Here is a 16,562-nt window from a genome sequence, read left to right as displayed (position 1 = left end):
GTTCCACACAACAGGTTATGGGATGATGTTTACATTTCAGCTAGTATTACTCCAAATAAAGAAATGCTAACTGGGAAGTTCTCTTGTTGAAGTAGCTTTAGGTTACCCTGTTTAAACCATAGAGCCTGATCCATATGTTTTGTCAGGGCTTTCTCTGGAAAACACGATAGACGAAGCAATACAAGCTAGATGACAGTAATGACACTGACACAGTGACAGTGATGTGACAGTGATGTGCCAGTGATTGACAAGTAGATGGATGGATGAAGGGAGAGTTTGACAGACATAGCGTTGAGTGACCTCTGTAAAGGGAGGGAGATAAGGGCAAATAATGAGACAGTGATGAAGGTGAAATGATAGGCACATGCAATGGGGCAGGCAAGACATGCTAACATCCAGTACTCATCCCAGATCCAGAGGAGGCTGTTAGATGTGACACATGGTAGAGGTCAGATTTATACCCCTAGCTGCCCAGCCCTATAAGGCCAGGGACACAGTAGCCATTGCCCCTGCCTAGCCCCTAAATCCATTGGATTACCCTTTCATCCATCCATTCATCCATTACCCAAAGGGGCCATTCCTGGGCCATGGTCTGACTATTCCCAAAGTGTGTTGTCACTAGTATCTGGGACAGTGTCCAGGAATGCAGGATATTTTCTGTGTCATCTGCCTTATCTGGGTTGGACGTAGACCACAGGACATTGGTGGCACCTGAATTGGGGAGGATGGGTTCGTGGTAATGGCTGGAGCGGAATAGGTGGAATGGTATCAATTCAAGTCAAAGAAAAAGCAGAACATGTCCCATCATGCTTTACCCAATACTCACCATTGGGGAAGGCATTTAAGGACATTATCAGGAAGAACTGGTACATTATTGATACTGACCCACAATTGAAACCCATTTTTAAATATCCCCCATGTATGGTCTTTAAAAGACCCCAAACGAGGGAGATATTGTGGTTAAATCTGATTACCCACCAGAGAAAAGGGAAACTTTCTTGGACAAGGTTCCGGAGGGTAATTACAAACGTGGCCAATGTGCTCAATGCAACTTCACGTACAAATGCAGCTCATTTACCCACCCCCGCACAGGACAAAGATTTAAGATCAAAGGCATGATTACCTGCATGTCCACCAATGTTATTTACATTTCAAAATGTCCTTGTGGTCTGTCTTACATAGGAAAAACCTGTAGAAGCCTTAAGACCCGGATCAGTGAGCACCGCAGCAATATACGGACAGGTGAGACAAAACATCCGGTTGCTGTTCATTTTGTACAAGCTGGACATCCCATTAGTTCTCTGAGATACATTGGAGTAGAAATGGTCAAGATCTCACGTAGGGGACAGGACATTGAGAGGAAACCTCTTCAAAGGGAATCTTTCTGGATCCACAGGCTCAACACACTGTCTTCTCTTGGCCTTAATGAGGAGTTTGACTTGAAACCATTTTATAGTTTCAATATATCCAAATTGTGTTTAAAAAAAAATCCTAATTGAATATTGTATGTGTGTGTATAATACGGTAAACATTGATCACATTCCCTGTGTATGATCATATATTTTGATACATTGAATGTTAATATTGTGAAACTATGTTATACATTTTTTACCTACTGTTTCAAGAAGTGATGTCACTGAGTACTGCCCCTGTATATAGGACCTTCCACCCCCGCCTGGGACATGGATGCCTGATGAAGACCTAAGGGTCGAAATGTTGTTGTAAATAAATATCACCTGGGAGCATGAACAGCGGCGCGCAGCGTTTTCCTTTCTGTTTTCCCTGAGTTTGCCTACAACTCCAGCACCTGGGTTAGGACACAAGTGTGACGCATATGCTGTATATATTAGAAGCCTGTACACATCCGGAACGATGCACCAATTTAATTTAATTTTCCTAACCCAAGCTCACAATCACAACCTAGCTGGTGCCGTAAAGGACCCGAATCAACTGTATCACTATTATTGCTCCTTGTTAAGCTGCCAATTGTATATTAATGTTTTACTTCTTATTGTATGAATTTGTTGTTTATGGGTGTTGTGTGTCTTGTCTGCCACCAGGTGGCATGTTTAATTTTTTTCTTGCACAAAAAAAAGGAAACCGCCAATAAAATATGTGACCGACCAGCTCAAATCGGTCTTAAGGAGCAACATTTGAAATTGTATTTTTTACATTGGATGAAAGTAGAGACTTTTATTGAGGAACAATGGGAAAGTAATTTTGCTTTGAAAGTTGATTAACTTGTAAACTCGCTTTTGAGAAAACGGCCTTTGAATTGTTTGCTACTACTATTGGAGAACTCTTCGTTGTCTACACTCATTCAGCATCGTTCACACCCTCTTAAGCTTTAGCCCCATCCATCTCTTTAAGGGTTGATCCGAGCGTTCTGTCCTGGCAGTCAAGCACCCAAGCTAACATGCTAGCTACTTTCAGACACAAATAAGCGAACAACTCACTAAACATTACTCGCCCTTGCAAAGAAATAGAAGTAAACAGCAGCCAGCTTGTCTCTGGACACATGCACATCTTTTTTTACTGTCACTGTTTTTGTTATTGGTTGACAAGAGCAGTTGAACTGGTGTCAGCAATGTTTTGCAAGGTAATAAAGATGATTATATCATTGCCTGCCAGCATTCAATAACACTGAAATTATGTTACTGTCACAAAAACACAATCTGCCCACCGTCATGTTGTAAATTGTTTTCTGGGGGGGGGGGGGGGGGGGGGGGTGGCAAAACAAAAAGTCAATGATACAATGTTAAAGGACTTAAAGGACATGTACAAGATCAATATGATGTGGGGCTGTTAGCTTTCTGACGACATCAATACACAGACAAGACACATAACAGCCCATTGTTTACTTAACATTTTATTTTCAATGAAATCAGGTTCAAGTTATTAACATAATTACATTGCTGGATTACTTAACAGAAAATCTTAAGCAAACAGCATTGTCTAACATTTTATTACTATTGTCAAGTTATTAATAGTTATTTTCATCATCAATAATATCAATATTAATATTATAATTGTTGAGTGCATTGTAAAGAAACTACCAAAGACCGGCAGAGGGAGGTGTTTCGGTAGGTAAGTGTATTTTTCCCTCCCTAACTTCAAACCCCATCCTGCCTAGCCCTCACCTCTGCCCTCCGCTCAGAGAAGGCTGTGGAATAGATCCAGTGAAAGTCACTATACATGATCTACCATTCATTTCTATTGGGTACAACATAATCTGAAAACACAACCAAAACAAACTGCAAATGCATCCAACAAGTTTGTATAGTTACCAGCACGGTGTATTCATTGCGTGCAACAAATATGGGGTAAAATACAACATTTTGGACTAAATGTAATACACTATAGGTTAATTTGTCCAAATACTTATGACCCCTTCATATGGGGGGGAACTAGTTTTAATTTCTAAACAGTAAAACAGACATGTATGAAACTAACCTTAAATAAAAGGTGACATGATCTACTGTCGCCTTATATGAAACATTTGATCTCAAAATGCTGGAGTATAAAGCCAAATGAAAAGTTTCAGCTTCACTGTCTAAATAAACACATAGGGGAGTGTAAAGGTGTGTCCATCCATTCTCTACCATACATGTATATTTACACAAGGTTTTCAGCTCTGAATACATAGGCACTCTATCATCTCTTCCTATGTCTTCAGAGGAGCCTACAGTAAGGTGGGTCTGAGAGCAGAGACAAGACCATCAAGATTAATGACCCATAAACAGTATTGGCTCCAGGCCACATCTGAAAATATAATTCATATAATTTTATCACATCCAATCAAGTTTGAGTTTGAGGAACTACAGTACATTAAAATGTCATTTTCTCTCTTTTTTATTAACTGATTGTAGGAGGACGTCTATTACTATTTATTTGATGCAAGTTCACAACGTTTCCTCAAACTACTCTCTATTATAACGTTACTCAATTCATCTTCAATCGATCAATATTATTTTCCCCATTGCCTTTAAGAGCAGTAGACAGATGTGCACAGTACAAAAGCACTCTGCCAAGATCCAGCACTATGTAACAAAACTCCTACTGTTTTTTATCAACAGATAAGCCAGCATTCATTAAGTTAAAGAAACTAGGTTTATGGTATTTACAGGGCAGTAGATCTGCCTCTGTGAGCTGTGTGTGATGCCATGCTCTGTCAGATCATACACATCAAAGGTGGGCGTTCTGGAGCATAAGCATGAAGCAGCTGATGCCCTTTCCTGACACGCAGGCCTTATAGGAAAGGTGGGGGGGGCAGGTCACTGCAAGACGAGCACTCTCCACGCCGCCATCCGACCAGGGCCACACATACGCGTGCGCATATACACAGTCACGTACACACACACACTCACTTCATTGGCAGAAATGGAGACAGACGAACGACGTATGGCCGCCCCACCCACACTCCTGTGTTAGTGTAACGGATGTGAAATGGCTAGCTAGTTAGCGAGTGCGCGCTAGTAGCATTTCAATCAGTTACGTCACTTGCTCTGAGACTTAAGTAGTGTTGCCCCTTGCTTTGCAAGGGCCGCGGCTTTTGTGGAGCGATGGGTAACGACTGTGCTTCGTGGGCGACCGTTGTTGATGTGTGCAGAGGGTCCCAGGTTCGCGCCCGTGTCGGGGCGAGGGGACGCCGTAAAGTTATACTGTTACATTAGGAATGACTAGAAAATGATATGTTAGGAAGAGTAGAGTGTGTGGTTGATTCTACCATCTCCCTTCACTGGCTCTACACAACCATCTTAACCAGACAGCACTTCTCCCTCTTCATTTTCACCCATCTTCCTTTCTGCAGCATGGACCTGGTGACACTCTGGGCTGGCGTTATGACTGATGTGTGACGTTTAGGCGGCTAGGTCTCTGGGTTGGGGGTGGCCAGCAGGGGAACGTTGTCCCTCCTCCTCCTGCCCAGCGGGGGGCGTCGGTACTGCTCCCCATCGGCCAGCGTCTGGGGCAGGGGTTTCCTCTTGCTCTCGGGCAGCAGCAGGATGGAGAGCACGGCCAGCAGGGCCAGGGAGGAGTACACCACGTGGTGCAGGAAGTAGCCGTAGTGGTTGCGCAGGTCCATGAGGGGCGAGGTGAGGCGGCCCACGCAGCCCAGGGCCAACACCGTGCCCACGCCACTGCCCCTGGACAAGAGGGTAAGGTCAAAGGTCAGTGATTTCCAAAAGAGGAAGGGCCAGGGAAGAGAGATAATACGAGAACCAAGCCTGACATTACACCCATTCACATTGAAGTCTAACATGCCTTTAAGGCCTAATAATACACCTAATACAAAGAACAAGCCTAGATCGTGAAGACTCATGTGACAGTCTATGAGTTGCTGGTCCTTACCTGATGATGGTTGGCATGATCTCTGCAGTGAAGAGGACACAGAGAGAGGCAGCCGCCTGGGAGGAGAAAAGTCCCATCACTGAGAACACAGTGATGGCCGCCTCACTTAGATCTAAGAGAGGGACAGGAGGGAGAGTTAACTTAGCACTGAACTCCCCAGGCTCTGACTGGCTTGTGATTACAGCTGAAACTGAGACATGGCTTTGATTTTACTGCCATTGCAGTGTCCTACATGAACTGAAATACCACCATTCACCCACAAGGTGGCACCATGCAAAGAGGATCTGTGCTTCCAGTAATGAATGTCCATTGAAAACTTACGGAGTCGTAACTATACTGAACAAAAATAAAATAGTCCAGAAATATTCCATAAGCACAAAAAGCTTATTTCTCTCAAATTTTATGCACAAATTTGTTAACATCCCAGTTAGTGTGCATTTCTCCTTTGTCAAGATAATCCATCCACCTGACAGGTGTGGCATATAAAGAAGCTGATTCAACAGCATGATCCTTACACAGGTGCACCTTGGTGCTGGGGACAATAAAAGTGCACTCTAAAATGTACAGTTTTGTCACACAACACAATGCCACAGATGTCTCAAGTTTTGAGGGAGCGTGCAATTGGCATGCTGACTGCAGGAATGTCCAACAGAGCTGTTGCCAGAGAATTGGATGTTCATTTCTCTACGCACGCAGCTTAGAGGAAACAGGGGACATTACATCTATTAAGGGCAACTTCCACCTTGAGCACCAACTTACACTCCATCAGTCCGAGGAGAATCAGAGATGCCAGCCCTGTCATAGTCATGGCGAGGAGCAGGATACCACGGCGACCACACCTGTTCACGGTTGCCCATAACAACAGCCAGGCCCCTCCTCCAGCACAGACGGACAGCAGATAGGTCCAATAGAAGCTGGGGGCAGTGCCTCTGACATCACCCCGAAATGAGCTGTAACAATGACTAATGCCATGGGAAATGAACCTGACAGACAACAGGAGAGAGATGGAGATGGAAAATCATGGTCTGTTTGGCAACTACTATAATCCTATGTGTGCTTACCAGTACAATGTTGATAAAAGCAAGGGCAAACCTTTACATTAGGTTGTTTGTATCTAAGTGTGGCATACATACTGATACTACTATGTTTGGTTACCAGAATGTTGTTACTACTTGAAATGAGTAGTTACATGTAATTAAACAAAGAACTTAAATGTTCATGTAAGTACTGTAGTACTACTAATACTACTATGCATGCAACTATTTAAGGCTAAAATCATAAATTGAAACAATAACAAAGCAGCCACCCCACCTGTGTGTTGGTGAAAAGCTAAGGGATAGACCTGGGGAAATGTAACCACTCTCAAATTCATAGACGGAGCTATGGAAGCAAGGACTGACCATCCATGATATCAAAATGATTGTTGTAACCATCTTTTGAAACTATACCGTGTTTGTTTACATACATTTTGTTTTTACAATTAATTGAAAAAAGTCCAAAAATGGATGTAGCAACTAAGGAATCCAGCTTTAAAGTGTGACCAAACGTGTGAGGGCTAACTTCAAATGACACAGTTAGGTGACTTACGAGGTGAAGCCGAGCACACACATGTTTTTCCAGATGTTCCTGCTGTGTACAAGCTCTGGGAAGGACAGGTGGGGGTAAGTAGAGGGAGACGGCTCCGAGTCCAACTCTGCAATAATGACAACAATGTCACACCACCATGTCACAGTGGAGGCATCAGCGGAGACGTTTTCAAACAATAGACAGCAAATCTCATGAAAAGACCAATGCAGAAAGACAAAATGGTTCCCACACACCTGTGAAGCTCTCGTCATCCCTCTCTCTATCTCTTCTTTCACTGAAGGAATTCAGATCAGCTGATCTCTCAGAGAGAAGAAGCCAGCGAGGAGACTCAGGAAATACTCCTGGAATACTGAAACAAAACAAACATTTTCATGTAAATTCCTAGCTTCCATATTACTATATTCTCTCTCCTGGAACAGCAATGTTGTTATATTAGATTGAAAAAAATAGGAATATGCCACTTAAAGGATGCATTTATCTGAAAGAGACTTTTACAGTCATGCGTGCCCACTACAGAATCGAACCCACTATCCTGGCATTGAAAGCACCATGCTCTACCAACTGACAGAGGACTGCATTTTATTTTCTCTGTGTTAAATTTGCTATTTGCAATAAAAAGTAATGCTTTGAAACAAAAGGCGGCAGGTAGCCTTGCGGCTAAGAGCGTTGAGCCAGTAACTGAAAGGTTGCTGGTTTGAATCCCTGAGCCAACTAGGTGAAAAATCTGCCGATATGCCCTTGAGCAAGGCAATTAACCCTAATTGCTCCTGCAAGTCACTCTGGATAAGAGTGTCTGCTAAAATGTAAACGTAAGAACACTGCACCTTGTAGACAAATGCTAATGTATTCTGACTTGAACTAATTGCTGAATGAAACAGGGGGCTTTAAATCAATACAATGCTCTCAACAAGTTAGTTTGCTTTTAGGTCTTTAATCAAATTACTACCATATTCCGCATTCCCTTGTGCATAGGTTTCTGTCCTCCAACACAGCACACACACTCACCCATAGGTGAGGAACAGAGAGAGTGGTGCAGCCCCAGCTCCGAGTAAGCCCCTCCAGGACTGGCAAGACAGAGCAACACCCAGCAACAGCAGCTCCCCAGAAACCGTAGTTAGTCCTGCCACCATGGTGACCAGCAGACGCAGTGAGGGATCACAGAGTTCAAGACCTGTCAATCAAACAAACAGAACGATGAATGATTACAGACACAACAATGTTGTACAATTAGTAAACAGGTTTGGTCTTTGGTCAATTCTCAAAATAGTTTTAAGATGCAGTAGTGTTTTGATGCTATTATTTAGAGCCTTGTGTACTATGGCAGGGGTTCCCAAACGTTTTCACTCGCCCGCCCCCCCCCCCCCCCGAATGGTGTGCAAATACAATTTTGCAGTTTTAAAGCGAATTTTCTTGCAGTAATATACATTTCAACATGTCTAATGTGTAATCGTGATATTTGAGTGACAAAAAAATGATCTATGGGCTAAAAAACCGACATAAAAAAATGCTAGCTGACATGGGCTAGTTGATCTGGATATTTCTGACAAGTTATGAATAGCTCTCTAAGGTACAGTGCCTTCGGAAAGTATTCAGACCCCTTGACTTTTTCCGCATTTTGTTATGTAACAGCGCTATTCTAAAATGGATTAAATAAAAATCTCAGTAATCTACACACAATACCCGATAATAACAAAGAGAATACGTATTTATTGAAATAAAACACAGAAATACCTTATTTACATAAGTTTCACCCTTTGCTATGAGATTTGAAATTGAGTTCAGGTGCAACCTGTTTCCATTGATCATACTTAAGATGTTTTTACAAATTGATTGGACATGATTTGGAAAGGCACACACCTGTCAAAATAAGGTCCCACAGTTGACAGTACATGTCAGAGCAAAAACCAAGCCATGAGGTCGAAGGAATTGTCCGTAGAGGTCCGAGACAGGATTGTATCAAGGCACAGATCTGGGGAAGGTTACCAAAACATTTCTGCAGGATTGAAGGTCCCCAAGAACACAGTGGCCTCCATCATTCTTAAATGGAAGAAGTTTGGAACCACCAAGACTCTTCCTAGAGCTGGCCACCCGGCCAACCTGAGCAATCGGGGGAGAAGGGCCTTGGTCAGGGAGGTGACCAAGAACCTGATGGTCACTCTGACAGAGCTCCAGAGTTCCTCTGTGGAGATGGGAGAACCTTCCAGAAGGACAACCTTCTCTGCAGCACTCCACCAATCGGGCCTTTATGGTAGAGTGGCCAGACAGAAGCCACTCCTCAGTAAAAGGCACATGACAGCCCGCTTGGAGTTTGCCAAAAGGCACCTAAAGACTCTCAGATGATGAGACACAAGATTCTCTGGTCTGATGAAACCAAGATTGAACTCCTTGGCCTGAATGACAAGCGTCACTTCTGGCGGAAACCTGGCACCATCCCTACAGTGAAGCATGGTGGTGGAAGCATCATGCTGCGGGGGTGTTTTTCAGCGGCCGGAACTGGAAAACTAGTTAGGATCGAGGCAAAGATAAACGGAGCAAAGTACAGAGAGATCCTTGATGAAAACCTGTTCCAGAGTGTTCGGGACCTCAGACTGAGGCGAAGGTTCACCTTCCAACAGGACAACAACCCTAAGCACACAGCCAAGACAACACAGGAGTGGCTTCGGGACAAGTCTCATACCCAAGAAGACTTGAGGCTGTAATCGCTGCCAAAGGTGCTTCAAGAAAGTACTGAGTAAAGGATCTGAATAATTATGTAAATGTGAAATTTCCTTATTTATTTATTATTATTATTTATTTTAATTCTAAATCCTGTTTTTTCTTTGTCATTATGGAGTATGGTGTGTAGATTGATGAGGGGGAAAAAAAGATTTGATACATTTTAGATTAAGGCTGTAACCTAACAAAATGTGGAAAAAGTCAAGGGGTAAGAATACTTTGTGAAGGCACTGAATGCAATGACTTACATGACAAGAAATTCGAAATTCGAAATCGCACCTTGTCCATTCTACTACTCCAACTTTCAAGAGTACATTTAAAGCCAGACTGAGTTCCTTTGGGGGGGGGTGCACCCCCCTCTGCCGACCCTTCGCACAGTTTGGAAACCACTGTACTATGGCATCGGTATCTGGATAGTACTCACGTGTGATGTAAAGCATGAGGTAGACACCAGCACTAGCAGCAGCCAGGCAAAAGCGCATGACAATAAAGATAGGGGGGGAGGTAGAGACGCACACAAGCACGCCAAATACCACCGAGAGGGTTAGCGAGGTGAGCAGTGTCTTCAACCTGCCCAGCCTGAGAAAAAAACAAGAAAGAGAAAATACAAAGATCTTAGGGCATAAGCAGAGGCCTCCAAACACCATGGGCCAGTTTCATGGAAATTAAAGCCAGGCGTAGGCCTCGTAAACATTCCTGGATTAAGCTAGTAATGAACCAGGGTCATTTTAGATCAAATGTTTTGTAATGACCATGTACATACATAGTAAAATACATATTATGGACATCTATTGTATATTCCCAGACTTTATCAGGACTGAGACAACAAATATACTCAAACCATGTTCATTCCACCACATTTTTAGGACCATTGTCTGGATTCAAGTGCAGTCTAAGCCTGAGTTAGTGAAACTGTCGCCGAAAGCGTCATTCTTGTTTGCTAATTCAATTGGCTTCTTCTGACTCTCAATCCTCAAGAGGTCTCACCCCCCTAGTCTAACCCTCACCTTTTCCTTTGTATTTCTAGTGTCATCTTACCTGTCAGCAGCAAAGCCCAGTCCCAGGCATCCTGTCAGAACACCCAGGATGAAGGACACCTCCTCGACTGGGACCAGCCAGTACTGACCACACACTAAATCCCACTGGGAGAGGAAAGAGAAGGAAGGAGGTGGAAAACCAACAAAAGGTTACAGAAAGAGAAGAGAGGGAGGTAGACATATGTTTTGTTACGCACAATCATTCCATCAATAGGACACGGTTCCAGGTAATACAAAACAACTAATTTCAACCAAACTACACTATATTGAAATGTTATTTCAATCATTTCCATTTTGTTAGAAATAACTTGAGCATGGCTTTGTTATTACATCTGAAGTGCTCCATTGGTGCATTCGCTACTGTTGAAAGCTAAGTGATTACAATGAGATAGCATAGTTTCTGGGCAGAGTCAGGAACCTGCTGCTAACAATGCCTTAAGTAATAGGACCCTATACAGGGACGCATGAAGAGCCTGTCACATACTATCACTCATCCTATCCCTGGTTTGGCATGGCTGAACTATATACACTGAACAAAAATATAAACGCAACACGTAAAGTGCGGGTCCCTTGTTTCAAGACCCCAGAAATGTTCCATAAGCACAAAAAGCTTATTTTTCTCAAATGTTGTGCACAAATTTGTTTACATCCCTGTTAGTGAGCATTTTATCCTCTGTCAAGATAATCCATTCACCTGACAGGTGTGGTATATCAAGAAGCTGATTAAACAGGTGCACCTTGTGCTGGGGACAATAAAATGCCACTCTAAAATAAGCAGTTTTGTCACACAACACAATTCCACAGATGTCTCAAGTTTTGAGGGAGCGTCCAATTGGCATGCTGACTGTAGGAATGTCCACCAGAGCTGTTTCCAGTTAATTTTATGTTAATTTCTCTACCATAAGCCGCCTCCAACATCGTTTTAGAGAATTTGTCAGTATGTCCAACCGGCCCACGCCAGCCCAGGACTATGTCTGTCTGCAATAAAGCCCTCCCAGGCCCACCCATTACTGCACCCCTGCCCAGTCATGTGAAATCCATAGATTAGGGCATTATTTATTTATTTAAATTGACTGATTTCCTATTATGAACTGTAATTTAGCAAAATCTTTGAAAATGTTGCATATTGCATTTATATTTTTGTTCAGTATAGTTACCTCACAAATGATAGCATTCATATGGACGACGTGCTTGGAAAAAATAAGAAATGCCAAACTTGCACACAAACAAGTTCACAAACTGCTCAAACCAGTTATGAACATGAATCAAAAGCATTATAATACCCTTCTGTTTCTTCCCTCTTATACTAAAACCTCAATGTCAAATGAGCATAGACGTCTGCCCTGACAATTCTACTACAAAATGGTGTCACAAGGCATTTGCTTAAAGATGTTTAGTTCAGTATTTCTACTGAAGCCTTATTGATTAATGGTGGAGACTGGTGAGGGCTGTTCTGGCTTCTGTGAGAAGTTGCTGAAGCAGCATAGTGGCGTTATACTGGTCGATCATGACTAAAGGTAAAAATACACTCGTAAATCAACCGCTGAATCGAGCCTTCTATTAATGAACAGAGAGACTGGATGATATTCCTGCTGTCTACAAGCACATGGTAAAACCGCTGCAGTAGTCTGTCTCTTAAATTACAATGACTACTTTTGACCAGTGTATGTTTAGCTAACCACAGAGGGCAACGGGCCGACAGAACAGCTTACAGAAGCACCAGGTTTCCCACCCGCATCACTCATGGAATTCAAAACAAATAGAGAGAGAGTCCACAGTGAGCCAAGTGAGAGCTAAATACCTCCATGGGAAATTGTGGGTGTGGTGGACAACAGTTCTGCTAAAGACATTAGGCCTGAAGCGTCATAAGACATTTTATAATAAGTACACACATCATTACTGCTGCAAAGCATTGGATCATGTTTTCTGACACTGAGAGTGCTGTGACTGTCTATGACATTTTTAATCAAAGCAGCGTTAATGGTGAAGGCATTTTTTACCGTGTAAGGGTAGCAGTGCTTCACTTCTTATCAGAATCTACTCAGTAATCCATTATGTAATTTGGATTCTGAGACCGGGATATACAAACTAATCAAGAAAACAATGAGACCGACAAAGTTCCTTGAGGTACCTCAGTAACAATGTTAATTCTCAATCCTTCTGTGACATTGTAGTCCCAGCCAGCATCGCAGTTCTCCACCCCGGACTGGGTACCGTTGATATACTGCTTGCACTGAGACAGCCCTCCGCTGTCCCCCACTCTGCCCCCTTTCTCCCAGGGCAGAGAGGCGTTGAGGACCTGCGGAGCAGGCGAAGGTCCCAGGAGGCGGCAGTGGTGGGGCGAGGCGAGGGTGAGCAGGGGATCCGAGGAGAGAAGGAAGGCCAGGAAGAGATTGGGCAAGAGGGAGAGACAGATGAGCATCCTCTGTTTCTTCCTCCCTAGGGCCAGGACCATCACCTCCCCCGTGGGAGGCAGGGAGGGGGGAAGCGGGAGAGAGGAGGAAGGAGCGGGAGACGAGGGAGTGGGAGAAGAGGGGAGGGGGGGAGGCGGACAGGGGGAAGGGGAGGGGAGGGGTGACTCAGGTGATGTCATGACTGAGGGTCAGAGAGGTTGTGGTCAATCCTGGGGGAGTGGGAAATATGGGAAATATCTGTGGAGGGAAAACATTAAAAAAAGAATGACACTGACTATGACTACTTTCTCACAAATATATTATTAGCTACAGTGCACCTGCAGAATATGATGAAATAACAACAATTGTTCAGTGAGTGAATGGATCTTCATTCTTATTTATTTACAGACTTAAACAGTCTTTTTTTTTTTTTTTTTTTTTTTTACTTTTATAGTGCATAATCATAAACCCTGGCAAATTACATCTCCAATCCCATAATAGAGGGAGCAATGCCAACCACATTAAATCATGTTAAGCTTTGTATTACATTGGTGGATATACCCATTCTATTGCTGGTTGAATCACACAGGAAGTGTTTATTTGTAGCATGGCTATACACGTGTAGGGAATACATTATACAGCTGTATCCTATTGCCCAAGATCAAAACAAGGTATTTGGACATGTTGTTTTGAGCCTACACTATCAGCCACAAGTGCACATGGTCTATTATGTTAATGTTCTAGGCTGCTACAAGGCCAGGAAGTTCTGCTAAAGGAATTCCAGTTACATAAGAGGCTTTTCAGACAGGGAACAGTGCTGCATGGAAGGAAAAGAGCAAACGCATAGTTTAATAGAGGTAACATAGAGCAACACACAAACCACCAGAAAAAGAACATTCAAGTAACATTGTACGATCTCACTGGGCAAAGACGTCAATTTAACGTCTATTATACGTTGGTTCCACGTAATTTCATTGAAATGAAACAACGTTGATTCAACCTGTGGGATGAATAAATGTCAAGCCTACACTGAAATGGTGGTGTCATATTAGGTCACTGACAAAAATGCACACACGCACCTGCCCCGGGCAGACAGACAGCAAAACACATTATTCTGTAAATATACAATATTGTCACAGTTTGGGTGGCATGGGGACAGTAGCAGCAAAATGACTTACCCCTTTCCAGTATTATTATAGTCGTCAGATATTATAATACATCCGGTAGGTTAACGATTGCCCACTGTCACTTTCAAACGTCCGTTTTGGTAAAGCCAAAACATTGCAGGGGATAAAGGGAACAGTGTTCCGAATTGAGTTGGGTTTTCACCGCATTCCCTTTACTCTTCCTATGCGTCTTCTCTCTGTCGGCTGTCGATTATTCCATCCTCCTGTGACATAGGCTACTGTCCCAGGGTAGTATTGTATGAAGCACTGGAAACTAAAGTCATGTCAGAGAAGAAAACGCCGTTTCAACATAGACACCTAATTAAGCAATTTTTGGGCTATATTGTCATGTTCGACTTCTATGGTCCCTGATTTCTAATGTTGTTGCGCGACCTAAGTGTATTGTCCGCCGACATGAAAGAAAGTGTTAAGTAATTAAATAATACATTATTATTTCCGAAATCATCTTAAAGGGGACGGGTGACAGCCATTGTCGAACCGATCCTCTCTGGGACAAAGGGGGTGGAAAACTGCAATGGGGGAAGCGACATTCAGGCTCGTGAGAAATCGGGTGAAATCGTTGAGGAGACCGACGTCCCCTCTTTCACTGTAAATTAAGCCATCTGCCACATGGTGGGGCCATAATTCATAGATTAATCTCAAGGTTGAAAAAACGCACATTATGAGTTGTACTACACTGAACAAAAATATAAACACAACATGTAAAGTGTTCCATGTTTCATGAGCTGAAATTAAAAATCCCAGAAATGTTCCATAAGCACAAAAATAGCACAAAAATACTCTAAAATGTTGAGCACAAAGTTGTTTCCATCCCTCTGTACGTGAGCATTTCTCCTTTGCCAAAATAATCCATCCACCTGACAGGTTTGGCATATCAAGCTGATTAAACAGCATGATCAATACACAGGTGCTGGGGACAATAAAAGTTCACTCTAATGTGCAGTTGTGTCACACAACACAATTCCACAGATGTCTCAAGTTTTGAGGGAGTGTGCAGTTGGCATGCTGACTGCAGGAATGCTCACCAGAGCGGTTGCCAGATAATTGAATCTTGTTTTAAAGAATTTGGCAGTACATCCAACCGGCCTCACAACCGCAGACCAGTGGTGTAAAGTACTTAAGTAAAAATACTTGAAAGTACTACTTAAGTAGTTTTTGGGGGGTATCTGTACTTTACTTTACTATTTATATTTTTGACAACTTTTACTTTCACTACACTACATTCCTAAAGAAAATTATGTACTTTTACTCCATATATTTCCCTGACACCCAAAAGTATTTGTTACATTTTGAATGCTTAGCAGGACAGGAAAATTGTCTAATTCACACACTTATCGAGTGAACATTACCGGTCATCCCTACTGCCTCTGATCTGGCGGACTCACTAAACACATGCTTCATTCGTAGATGATGTCTGAGTGTTGGAGCGTGCCCATGGCTATCCGTAAATTAAAAATTAAAAAACAGAAATGGTGACGTCTGGTTTGCTTAATATAAGGAATTTGAAATGATTTATACTTTTAATTTTGACACTTAAGTATATTTTAGCAATTACATTTACTTTTGATACTTAAGTATATTTAAAACCAAATCCTTTCAGACTTTTACTCAAGTAGGATTTTACTGGGTGACTTTCACTTTTACTTGAGTCGTTTTCTATCAAGGTATGTATACTTTTACTCAAGTATGACAATTGGGTACTTTTTCCAACACTGCCTCAGACCACGTGTATGGTGTCGTATGGGCGAGCTGTTTGCTGATGTCAACATTGTAAACAGAGTGTCCCATGGTGGCGGTGGGGTTATGGTATGCGCAGGCATAAAGTTCGAACAATGAACACAACTGTATTTTATCAATGTCAATTTGAAACCACAGAGATACCGTGCCATTCATCTGCCGCCATCACCTGATGTTTCAGCATGATAATGCACGGCCCCATGTCGCAAGGATCTGTAAACAATTCCTGGATGCTGAAAATGTCTCAGTTCTTCCATGGCCTGCATACTGTAACAGGCTGCATGCCATCTAATTTTCAGGGTCATTTAGAGGGAAATTGCGTGCATTTTAGCGTTTGAGTCACTTTTCAAAAGTTGCTAAAAGTTCCAAATACATTTTTAAAAGTAGCTACATTTGTTGCTAGGTGCTATTTGAAAAGAAAGTTGCCAGGGTAGTCTGAAAAGTTGCTAAATTGGCATCACTGCTGCAGGGTTAAATGTAACACTGGTCGTAGTCCCCTGCTCAGACGTTTGCATGCATCAACTAATGGTTGTTTGCCACATCATCAACTGTGCCAT

At 42.6% G+C, this 16,562-nt stretch overlaps 1 protein-coding gene across 1 annotated transcript; it reads right to left on the bottom strand.

Annotated features, from left to right (window-relative positions):
• Nucleotides 1-2,843: 2,843 nt before the first annotated feature.
• On the bottom strand, nt 2,844-14,792 carry slc22a17 (solute carrier family 22 member 17). The gene is made up of 10 exons (XM_055928754.1): nt 14,260-14,792; nt 12,820-13,339; nt 10,690-10,793; nt 10,076-10,230; nt 7,942-8,107; nt 7,170-7,285; nt 6,937-7,042; nt 6,109-6,332; nt 5,350-5,461; nt 2,844-5,144 (listed from the first exon to the last, which is right to left on the bottom strand). Exons 2-10 carry the CDS (start codon nt 13,279-13,281, stop codon nt 4,868-4,870), a joined length of 1,722 nt encoding a protein of 573 aa, XP_055784729.1. The 5' UTR covers nt 13,282-13,339; nt 14,260-14,792; the 3' UTR covers nt 2,844-4,867.
• Between the last annotated feature and the right edge of the window lie 1,770 nt (nt 14,793-16,562).

Source organism: Salvelinus fontinalis, chromosome 7 (genome assembly GCF_029448725.1).
Source record: "Salvelinus fontinalis isolate EN_2023a chromosome 7, ASM2944872v1, whole genome shotgun sequence".
NCBI lineage: Eukaryota > Metazoa > Chordata > Actinopteri > Salmoniformes > Salmonidae > Salvelinus > Salvelinus fontinalis.
Note: the sequence above shows the minus strand (reverse complement) of the source record. Positions and strands in the feature narration are given on the sequence as shown.

What these genes read in the sequence shown, in the direction of transcription:
- slc22a17 (XM_055928754.1), bottom strand. Translation starts at nt 13,281, where the DNA reads ATGACATCACCTGAGTCACCCCTCCCCTCCCCTTCCCCCTGTCCGCCT. An exon ending in CCTCATGCTTTACATCACAC is followed by an intron (nt 8,108 to 10,075) that starts GTGAGTACTATC and finishes TTTGATTGACAG; the next exon opens with GTCTTGAACTCTGTGATCCC. An exon ending in TCTCTGTTCCTCACCTATGG is followed by an intron (nt 7,286 to 7,941) that starts GTGAGTGTGTGT and finishes GTTTTGTTTCAG; the next exon opens with TATTCCAGGAGTATTTCCTG.